General features: G+C 42.1%; 2 protein-coding genes across 4 annotated transcripts; one reads left to right on the top strand and one right to left on the bottom strand.

Moving 5' to 3' along the window:
• Positions 1 to 2,203: 2,203 nt before the first annotated feature.
• On the bottom strand, positions 2,204 to 10,281 carry LOC119330286. 3 transcript variants are annotated; one of them, XM_037603391.1, is made up of 9 exons: positions 9,761 to 10,281; positions 9,221 to 9,399; positions 8,182 to 8,293; positions 4,515 to 4,593; positions 3,721 to 3,847; positions 3,409 to 3,470; positions 3,164 to 3,201; positions 2,958 to 3,070; positions 2,204 to 2,823 (listed from the first exon to the last, which is right to left on the bottom strand). In XM_037603391.1, exons 1-8 carry the CDS (start codon positions 9,918 to 9,920, stop codon positions 3,021 to 3,023), a joined length of 807 nt encoding a protein of 268 aa, XP_037459288.1. In that variant the 5' UTR covers positions 9,921 to 10,281; the 3' UTR covers positions 2,204 to 2,823; positions 2,958 to 3,020. The 3 variants fall into 3 exon arrangements, with proteins under 3 accessions (XP_037459288.1, XP_037459289.1, XP_037459290.1); XM_037603392.1 differs by lacking the exon at positions 3,164 to 3,201 and having other exon boundaries at positions 2,958 to 3,079; XM_037603393.1 differs by lacking the exon at positions 3,164 to 3,201 and having other exon boundaries at positions 9,761 to 10,280.
• LOC119330285 lies at positions 4,956 to 6,978 on the top strand. Its single transcript, XM_037603390.1, has 2 exons — positions 4,956 to 5,077; positions 5,176 to 6,978. Exons 1-2 carry the CDS (start codon positions 4,975 to 4,977, stop codon positions 6,246 to 6,248), a joined length of 1,176 nt encoding a protein of 391 aa, XP_037459287.1. The 5' UTR covers positions 4,956 to 4,974; the 3' UTR covers positions 6,249 to 6,978.
• Positions 10,282 to 10,796: the final 515 nt, after the last annotated feature.

The raw sequence follows: 10,796 nt of genomic DNA, 5'->3' as shown, positions 1-10,796 counted from the left end.
TGATTTGTGTTTTTTGTTGCCTTTTCTTGCTCGGTTCAGGTAGTTCCTCCTATTCCATGTAAAACGGCACAACAGTTCTTATTCCTCCTATTCCATGTAAAATGGCACAACAGTTTTTAAGCCCCAATGAGAAAATATTGTAGTGCCATTGGTATTTATATAAGAATCTAGAAGATAATTTTATCTGTGTTACCACGAACAATATGATATGTAAGCATGTAGTGTGCCTTGCTTTTGATGTAATAATCAAGATTCTTGATTTTCATATATAGTATGATTTTACTGCTCCTGTCCTCTGTCCTATCAGATGTATCCATAATTACAGAATATTTTGTGCAGTATTTTCTGGCGCCTATTTGAGGTTTGCATCTTCTCCAGTTCACTCTATGCTGCAATGCAATCTATTTTCAAAGTATTTACTGCCATGATGCCTCCTTCTATCATTATAAATTTCAATTTTATATATGTTTAATTCCATATTCATATGCAACTACAAACAAGATTGCTTACTTGAACCAAACTGTGTGTACCCATTATTTTGTACCATGGATAGATTGGCTTATGGTACTGCCAACATTTATATGTAAGCTAAAGTTCACATGGAAGTTGTAATATTTCCCCATGTGAAGATGACCTACATACTAAGAGCTATAGGAACAATCAGATTCCTCGCTTTATTTACATACCCTTGTTTAAAAAATAAAGAAAAATACAAATTATAGGAAGTCATAATATTTCAAAACAATGCAAGCAAATATATATAAACCACATTATATGCTTAACCTAACAAGTAAGAGCCAAAATAGACGGGCGCAGCAACGCGTGTCATCAATGATCTAGTAAAATCTCATAGGGCTCAACCACTAGAGAGTCAAGCTCCACCCCACAACTTGAGGCCATCAATAACCCTGAACCGAGACGGCGCCATACAGCCACCACTCTCCTCAAACTGCATGTCATCATGATCGAGATGTGCAGCTTAATTGAATTGAAAGCCACCCACGTACTGAATCTTGACGACGGCATAATGGAAATATGCATGGTGATCCTGGCTCTAATCACCAAGGGACAATCTGATCGTTCGGGAGGCGTACCTTGATCGTCAGGTTGTCAACGATCTTTCCTTCACTGCCTGTGCCGGCAGTAGGCACAAGAGGAACCAAGCTCGCAGATGTCAGGAAGCATGTAGCGTTGGCGGCGCGTGAAGTGTGGATGCCGCTGGACTGGACTCGATCGTGTGCGCGCGACAGATCTGAGAGATTTGGAAACGAACTCGCCTTCGCTAGGGTTCGCGGTGCCCGCCGCTTCTTATGTCCCGACTCAGTCCCAATTTTATGAAACCCTAGTATTGTATTGGAAATCAGGAAGTATTGAAACGTACTCCCTTCGTTCCAAAATAGATGACTCAACTTTATACTAACTTTAATACAAAGTTAATATAAAATTGGGTCATTTATTTTGGAACAGAAGGAGTAATAAGCAGATGATGAGAAAAAATAGACGCTTACGTCGCGCAGCTCGGGGAGGAGGGGATTTGGGGATCTAGGGTTGAGGGCGAATCACGAGCGGATATAAACAGGGTTGCCCTGATTTATATGAGGATCCAACCAATCGGATAGACTAGCTAGGGTCATATTTGTACCGATTTTCCGCACCCCCAGCACACATATATACTATTCTGTCAGTATTGTCACTGCTTGTATTATCAGTTTTTTTTTTTGTTGAGAAATTGTATTATCAGTATATTTGTCACCGCTTGTATGATTGAGGACTGGTGAAACAAGCGTACCCATTATCTTAACATGTGTAAGAGGAAAAAAATTCAGCAAGATAGGTCCTCATTTACATCCTGAATTTGAAATGTCTCAAAGGGGAGAACCGTAGAATTTTACAGAATTCTTGATGTCGCCTTCGTGGTTAAAGGGGATCTTGACCAGAGAAAGTTGGCCATATCCGCTGCCATGTAGATGTAGCCCGTTTTTCTGTGTTCTTCCTTTTGTGAATACTTCCTCCGTTCCTAAATACTTGTCTTTCTAGGCATTTCAAATGGACTCAATATATGGATGTATGTAGACATATTTTAAAGTGTAGATTCACTCATTTTGCGCCGTATGTAGTCACTTGTTGAAATCTCTAGAAAGACAAGTATTTAGAAACGGAGGGAATATTTTGTAGTATTGAATTATTTTGTGGTTCTCCTATCTTAATGAAAATTGGCAGGGGGCCTGCCTGTTACGTCGACTTTTTGTTTTTGTTTCCAGTTAATGTTGGGGCATTATTATGGATTTACTCCCTCTGTTCCGAAATAGTTGTCGTTGGGGGATTTTTCAGACCAGGTGGAAACGAGCAAATGTACAAAAATACCCCTGATTTGAAAACGAGTCATCGTCTTCCTCCGCCAGGCTCCTCCTCGTAGTCTTCCTCCGCCAGGCTCCTCCTCGTAGTCTTCCTCCGCCAGGCCACCTGCGCCCTCCACCTCCTCCAGCTGCTAGTCCGGCCACCTCCTCCTCCGCCCTCTACCTCCTCCTCCTCCGCCTGCTCCTCCTCCTCCTCCTCCTCCGCCCAGTCTGGTGGCCACCGCTCCCAATTTAATCGCCGCTGCCCCAGCCTAGCCGCCCCACCGCTCCTCCCAATCTAGTCCTCGCTGCACCAACCTGGTCCTCTCAACCGCACTGACCAGCCTGATCCTTGCTGCTCCCCCGCCCGGTCCTCGCTGCTCCCCTGCCTGGTCCTCGCCAGGTACTCCTCGCTGCTCCCAATTCTTATCAGTTTTCGCCAAATGCAGAATTGGGAGAATTTGTTGATGCTTTTAGGTATAATAGTCTGTAAAATTGATCAGGAGACATTCAATCAGGAAGAATTTGTTAAGATCAATAACTATGGCAATCAGACAAGATCATCACCCTCACAATTGGCATCAGAAGAAATTACTGGAGTGTAATGATCAATTGGGAAACCTGTAATGCATGAGAAAATGATGTTGTTGATGTCCTCCTGCTGATGTTGTCCAATTGTCAAATTTAGAGATGATGATCATTGTTATACACCATTTGTCCAATTGCAAACATGCCTACAGTTTCAACGAGTCAATGAAAACAAATTCAATAGTCCATTTGAGATCAATACTTGGATATTTAAAGAACTTTCTATAAAAGGGTGTAACCTGATGAATGATACCAACAGTAAGAAAAGCCAACAGTCCTGACAGTAAATAAGAATGAAAATTGTGAAAAGTGTGAATGACAGATTAGTGTTGTCATGATTACACCTAGGGAGTATACTTATAGAGCCATCTAGGGCAAGGTGGCAACATTTTGCCATGTGATTTTGTGACAGCAATGTCCACATGCTTCTAATAATGGGGAAAAAAGAGGTATCTCAATCCAATGGAAATATGGGATTACTTACTCTGTTGACATAGTGTGTGTGTTGATGATCTCACTCACAGGATGGATAATTGCTTCTTTTCCCTGACACAAGCAAACCAAATGAAATGAGATCTTATTTATTTACAATCAAATCAAAACAAGGAAGCAAGGAAAGGTGAAAATGGACTGCACTTTAGTTTACTTCATTTCATTTCAGACAAGCAAACCAAAAGAGAGCCTTAAATGGACTGCACTCATCGAACTATAGTACTGGATCAAGAACTACTCATCGAACTACAGTACTGGATCACAGAACCCATTTTAAATCAGAGTTGCAGAGTGAGGGGCTCACCGAGGTAGAAGGTCCTGGCATAGGCGTCGCCAAGGCGGCCCCAGCCGAGCTTGGCGATGACCTCCTGCTCCAGTTGCTCGTCCCGCCACCAGCAGCGCCTGCCCGCCTCGGCCTCCCGCGCAACATTCTGATGCAGAGGCTGGGGGTTATTCTCCTTTTCAAAAAAAAGTTAAATACTCAACTTGGTACAGGCAACTTAATTTACTTCAATTCAGGGTACATGCAACTTAACGAAACCCTCAACTTGGTAGAACTAATATAGCACCACATGCAACAATTGATTGTGATTAAGTTGGGGCCTACTCCAGTTAAAGTTGGAGTACATGAGTATTTGACTGGAAGACAAGTGAAGCTACAACATTGTACTCCAGTTAAATCAGGATACAGTAAGCTTGAATTTCAAGATAAAACAGTTCAGTATAAATCATCACAGGAGTCTTGCTTCAAAATACGCAGGCAGGATTCTATGTTCGCCATATCAAATCATCATAACACTAAATCACAGTTAAATAATGTACTGATCTGTAGATAATGTAGATAATGTACTCCTGTCAAACAAAATAATGTACTGATCTTTGAGTACTGAACTGTTTGATATACTGATCTTGGAGTACTTAAAATTTTCATTTTAGTTTTAATTAACTTAAATGTAGTGAAGGAAGTACTCCTGCACTCACACATGCAGCAACCATCGAAAGAGAAACCCCGGGTTCAGTTTCATGTTTAGTTAAGCAGCTAGCGTCCCTGAGGTTGTCTGTCCTGCAGCATCCCTGAGGTTAAGTATTTTTGTTAACCTCTTCACTGCCACAAACTGTTCATCAGCAAGCTGTCCATTGTACACGTCGGCATGCCATCCCTTTTCGACCAAATTTTCTACAGAAACATTGTACATTCAGTTTTCAGGCGAAAATGTTCAGAGATAATTAAGATACAGAAAACTAATTATGGCTGGTAATGTTTCATTAACCTAGGAAACTAATTCTTGCTTTGACAGTAAACGAACAACAATTGACCATAACAATATTGTCATTCTTGCTTTGACAGTAAACAGACAGCAATTGTCTAATTCTTGCTTTGATAGTAAACATACAGCAATTGACAGTACACAGACTGAATTTATATGTACTTCTTCTTCTTCTTCTTCTTCTTGTACTTCTACTTCTACTTCTACTTCATCTTACATATTCATATCTTCAGGAGAAAATGGATCTCCCAGACCTCAACTTCACTCCACCTGCAGAAGATGTGGATGAAATGGATGAAGATGCAGAAAATGAAATGGAAGGACATGTAGGAGATGATATGGAAGGAGATGCCGGACAGGGAATGGAAGGAGATGAAATTGTTCAAAATCCAGGTACAGTTACACTTGATCATTTCATCACTTGATCCTTCCATCACTTCATCACTTGATCATTTCATTTAATCATTTCTTTGTTGTATGTCTTGGTGCAGGTGCTGGGCAAGTTGGTAGAAAAAATAAAACCCTCAATGACCAGCAAAAAATTGCTGCTTATGTAGCATTGCATACACTGTGTATGAGTAGAGGAGGCACTTTTAAGAAAACTGATACGCAATACATTGCAAAAAAATTTGGAGTGGGTGTTTGGAATATACAAAGAATTTGGAGGAAAGCAATGTTGCAAATTCAACAAGGTCAAGAAGTAGATATTGCCGATCAGAGAAAAGGAAATAGTGGAAGAAAGACTAAGGACATTAACCTAGAAAAAATCCTAACAATCCCATTAAACAGGAGGTCTACTCTTAGGTCACTAGCCTGGCAATTGGGATGTAGCCCTACCACACTTCATAGAAAATTCATGCTGAATTTGATTAGGAGGCATACAAACTGTGTGAAGCCGGCTTTAAAGGAAAAGAATAAGATGGTTAGGATGAAATTTTGTTTGTCGATGCTTGATGAGGCAACAACAGCAACTGCGAGGCCTAAGTTCAAGACTATGCATAATGTTGTCCATATTGACGAGAAGTGGTTTAACATGACAAAGAAGAATAGAACATATTATCTGCTGGATGGGGAGGAAGAGCCTACGAGGCCTATACACGGCAACTGTATTGGCAAGGTGATGTTCTTAACGGCCGTTGCTAGGCCAAGGTGGGACAGGGAAGGAAACGTGACATTCTCTAGGAAAATCAGTATCTGGCCATTCGTGAAAGAAGTTCCTGCTCAGAGGAGAAGCGACAACAGACCCAAAGGTACAATAGAGACAAAGTCAATAAAGGTCGACAGAAAAGTGATGAGGGAGTTCCTGATAGAGAAGGTCTTGCCAGCGATACAAGCAGTTTGGCCGGAAAGTGATGCTGGTCAGACCATCTACATTCAGCAGGATAATGCTAAGCCCCATATCTTGCGAGATGACCAGGAATTTCTAGCAGCTGTCGCAAAAACTGGACTTGACATTAGATTAGTACAACAGCCTGCCAACAGTCCTGATTTGAATGTGCTTGACCTTGGGTTTTTCAACTCGCTGCAATCGCTGACAGATTGTCTGAGTCCTAAAACACTATAAGACCTTATTGCAGGTGTTTTGGAGGAATTTGAAGGCTATAAGGTTTACAAGCTCAACAGAATTTTCCTAACTCTACAAATGTGCATGATTGAGATCATGAACCATGCAGGGGGGAATGGGTATAAAATACCACATGTTAACAAGAAAAGGCTTGAGGGTCTTGGGCAGCTACCTCCAAGACTAACATGCCCTAAAGAGGTTTACACAAATGCTCTATACAACTTAGAGGTAATGGGGAGGGTTCAGTGATGAGGCTGGTGCTGCTTGAGATGAGGCTTGTTCAGATGCTTGAGATGAGGCTTGTTCAGATGATTGACATGAGGCTTGTTCAGATGCTTGAGATGGGAGATGCTTGACATGAGGCTTGTTCAGATGCTTGAGATGAGGCTTGTTCAGATGCTTGACATGAGGCTTGTCCAGATGCTTTACATGAGGCTTGTTCAGATGCTTGAGATGAGGCTTGTTCAGAGGCTTGAGATGAGGCTTGTTCAGATGTTTGACATGAGGCTTGTTCAGATGCTTGAGATGGGAGATGCTTGACATGAGGCTTGTACGGATGCTTGACACGAGGCTTGTTCGGATGTGGAGTATGTGTAGTTCCTTGAGATTAGTCTTGTGCGGAGTGCATCCCATGTGAAATTACTCCATATGTGTAATACTCCATTTTGTGAGACTTGTATGTGTAACTCCATTTTGTGAGACTTGTATGTGTAACTCCATTTTGTGATCATTTTTACTCCATATATTTTTTCTCCATTTTGTGAGACTTATATGTGTAATCCTTTAGTTTTCAGTTTAATGAATTAAAGGAAAGGTTTCGGTTTAATTAATTAATTAAAGGAAAGGTTTCATTTAATTCTAGAGTAAAAGGACCTGTTGATGCTGCTGCTTTTAAGTTTCAGAAGACAAGAGAAGAGAAGAGAGCAAGAAGAGAAGAGAAATCACTTTTGTTTCAAAAGTTTCATTTGCTTGTGTGGAGTACTCCATTTAAATGAAAGAGAAGAGAAGAGAGTAGTAGGAGAGAAGATGAGTGAATTTAGAGATGAGAAGATAATTTAGAGAAGAAGAGAACAAGCAAAGTAGCAGGAGAGGAAAGGAGTGGGAGAGGAGAGGAGTATGGAGGGCACAAGGGAAGTACACTAAACTACAGATGCAAGAAGAGAAAGATAAGAGAGAAGAAGAGAGAAGAGAAGTCCTACTGTAACTGAAAAAGTTTCAGTTAAGTAACTGAAAAAATTCAGTTAATGAACTAAAACTTACACTAAACTACTGATGTCCTACACTAAACTACTACTGTCCTACACTACTGCAAGTGCTATACTACTGCAACTGTTAAATTAACAGAATTTTTTTTATTTAGTTTCACTTAAAGGAAAAGATTCATTTTAAGCTAATGTACCAAATCAACAGAAGATTCATGACAAGATTAACAGTAGCAGAAGCTTCATGTGCTAAAATCTGAAGCTTCATGGGCAAAATTACAGAAGCTTCATGTGCAAAATTACAGAATTTGCAAAACTAAAAATGTGATTCAGAATTTACAAAATTACAGAAGCTTCAGCAGGTGATGTTTCTCTTTTGTTCAGATTTTTTTCAGTGAAACCAAAACAGTACTGCACTTCATTTTAAGCTAATCCATACTCCAGTTTACTCCATTTAGATAGGAGAAGATAAGAGAGTTTAGAGAGCAAGGAATATCCAAGATAGCATGAATGCACCATTCGATCATGATGAGCAGCAGAATTGCATTTTTACTTGTTATTATGTCCAAAAAATCTACTCAAAGACATGAATAATGCATAACCAAGGACACGTTGTGCATCAATTTCATCAACGCAGTCTGGGTAGAATGAAACCCATACTGAGTAGTCAGTATACATTGCCTATGGTTCCGTTAGGAAACCCATTTTGAGCAGGAGAGAGCAAAGCTTACCCTGCATACCCAATTCTATCAATTTCAAGTAACCTCCAGGTTGTAACAATTCACCCACAATTCTATCAGGCTCTGTCAGGTCTCTTTCTATGACATGCACCCGTCGACCATCCTGTGCCACCAACACATAAAGCAGGATATAAGCAAAAAATATCCAAGATAACAGTAATGCACCATTCGATCATGATGAGCAGCAGAATTGCAATTTTACTTGTTATTATGTCTAAAAACTCTAGATGAAACTTTTGTACTTTATCACTATTGGCTGGTACACAATCTCTGAAAATTTCAAAATTATAAAAGGAACTTTTCTTCCTTAATTTGTTGTCTGAACTACTCCAAAACCAAAACCAAAAAAATCAAGTTCAATAACTCGTTCAAGATTTTTCTATTGATGATATATCATTGTCGGAGTTGCTGTAAGCCACAAAAGAAAATAAAGTGGGTCCTCAAAGTAGTTGGGCATCTCATTAATTATGCAAAGCTAGAGGACATCAAGTCTCTGTTGGAGCAAGTTGAACGAGAGGGCATGGAAAAGACTAGAGAATGAGAGAAGATAATAAAGATGACTCTTCCTCCTCTTTGCCCATTTATGAGTAATTTACAGTTCTGTCGCCCATATGTTCTCCTTAATTTAGCCAGAAAGAAAATAAGTAATTTCAGCAAAACTTGTAGGTCAGCCCTGGCATGATTTTTGCAAGGCAAATAACAAACTTATTAAAACAAATTTCTTGTAGTTGCAGAATCAGCCATGCATAGAAGAACTCTAGCCATCGATCGCAATGCAAGGCCTCGTGTTCTTTTAGTACTTGAACAAACATTAAGTAAGACTCTCTACAGTCTACACACTACAAATCGATCAGCTCCCCTAACACGGCCCTGCTTGGGAGCTGTATTACCAAGTTTAACTGAAACTAAAACTACCAGCGCAGGTATACTGAAACTTAATTTCAGTTAATCTTGTCAATTTCAGTTAATCATTTTGTGTTGCCTTGCCTAGAAAATGTGGAGTATATAATGCATGGTGTTCTATATTTACCTTATAAACCGGACCAAATCCACCTTCGCCAATTTTGTTTTCCTCAGAAAAGTTACTTGTAGCCTCTAATATCTGATGAAACTCACATACTGAAAATTCAGACAACTCTGCTTCCACTTCCCAAACAAGTTCATCTCCTTGAAACTGGTGAGTACTTTTTTCCTGTAACTTCACTTTACCTGAAAATTGTGAACTGGCACTATCAATATCGATCTCTGTAATTACGACTCTTTATATTTATGTTGAGCATTTTAGTAATTAACTGGCTAATTTACCCACCTTTTGTGTGCCTTTTTCTAAGCTGACAACAGTAAACGATGAAGCAGCAGAGAGCAACCAGTGTTACAGTTGCAGCTACCGATAAGGCTATTACCCAACGTACGGGTAGATTTACCACCCAACAGCAACGATTCATTCTGAGCAAGTACTACTGATGATTGTTTTACTACCAAACAGCAAAGAGATGAGCACATTGTATTGAGCAAGTAACCAGCGGAAGGTCAGCAATCTACTAACTGAGGAGGATGCAGCAGGCAATACCGAGAGAACACAGCATGCGCGGATCGAATGCGTCAGCGAGGTGGGGACGTCTGACGAAGACGACGACGTGTGCACCGTGAGGACGAAGACTCTGCTCCAGATCCGCCGCTCCACTGCTCCGGCGCTGCTCCCGATCCACCGCTCGGGTGCCGCTCCACATCCATGCCTCCCTCGCCCAGATCCAGCGCTGGCGCTCCACATCCACGCCTCTATTGCATATTCCAGAGTAGAAGCTCGTCGCCGGCTCAAAAGATTGATTTTTTTACCTCCGGGGTGTGAGTGGAGGCGGGGTGGTGGAAAGGAAGAGGGAGAGGGAGAGGGAGGGTGAGGTCAGCGATGGGGAGAGGGGAGGGTGAGGCCAGCGATGGGGAGAGGGGAGCGTGAGGCCGGCGAGCGGCGGGGAGAGGGGAGGCAGGTGAGAAGGGGAAGGCCGACGAGCGGCGATAAGCGTGCGAGAGAGCACGAGCGAGTGAGTGCGGTTGGGCAAGCGAGTGAGCGAGCGAGTGCGAAGGCCGGCGAGGGCAAAATTGGAAAGTGGGGATATTTCTGTACTACGCGAAAGTTGAACTAGAAACCTCCAGCGACAACTATTTCGGAACAGAGGGAGTATGTCTTTATGATCGAACCTTATAGGAGGCCTTAGTTTGCTCTTGCAATATAAGCATTTTGGATTTACTTTCTCCTGCTACAGGACTGCAAGCGCGAGTTTGGAGAGGGAGCAGAGAGCCATAAACAGAAGAAACAGACGTGAGTCGTCATTGGCTTCAAGTGGGAGTCATGTTCCAAAAGCCACTAACGGCCAGCTGATAAGTTTTTTGAAAAAAACGCTCCCCCTAGCGCCGCCTGCCCTTCCGGCCGCGGCGGCCAAGCCACTCTCTCGCCGCGGGCCACTCCGGTCCGTGGCGGCCACGCTGCTCTCCCGCCGCAGGCTGCTACGGCCGCAGCGGCCACGCTGCTCTCCCGCCGCAGGCCGCTCCGGCCGCAACGGCCACGCCGCTCTCCCGCCGCAGGCCTCTTTGGCCGCGGCGGCCACGCC

Source organism: Triticum dicoccoides, chromosome 7A (genome assembly GCF_002162155.2).
Source record: "Triticum dicoccoides isolate Atlit2015 ecotype Zavitan chromosome 7A, WEW_v2.0, whole genome shotgun sequence".
Lineage (NCBI taxonomy): Eukaryota > Viridiplantae > Streptophyta > Magnoliopsida > Poales > Poaceae > Triticum > Triticum dicoccoides.
This window is presented reverse-complemented; position numbering and strand designations above follow the sequence as displayed.

Bases quoted from the DNA above. Each gene is read 5' to 3' on its own strand.
- LOC119330286 (XM_037603391.1), bottom strand. From the start codon at position 9,920: ATGTGGAGCGGCACCCGAGCGGTGGATCGGGAGCAGCGCCGGAGCAGT. The intron at 3,202-3,408 runs GTAAGTAATCCC...ATTTACTGTCAG, and splicing joins ACACACACTATGTCAACAGA to GACTGTTGGCTTTTCTTACT. The intron at 3,071-3,163 runs GTTACACCCTTT...TTGAAACTGTAG, and splicing joins CTGTTGGTATCATTCATCAG to GCATGTTTGCAATTGGACAA.
- LOC119330285 (XM_037603390.1), top strand. From the start codon at position 4,975: ATGGATGAAGATGCAGAAAATGAAATGGAAGGACATGTAGGAGATGAT. The intron at 5,078-5,175 runs GTACAGTTACAC...GTCTTGGTGCAG, and splicing joins TGAAATTGTTCAAAATCCAG to GTGCTGGGCAAGTTGGTAGA.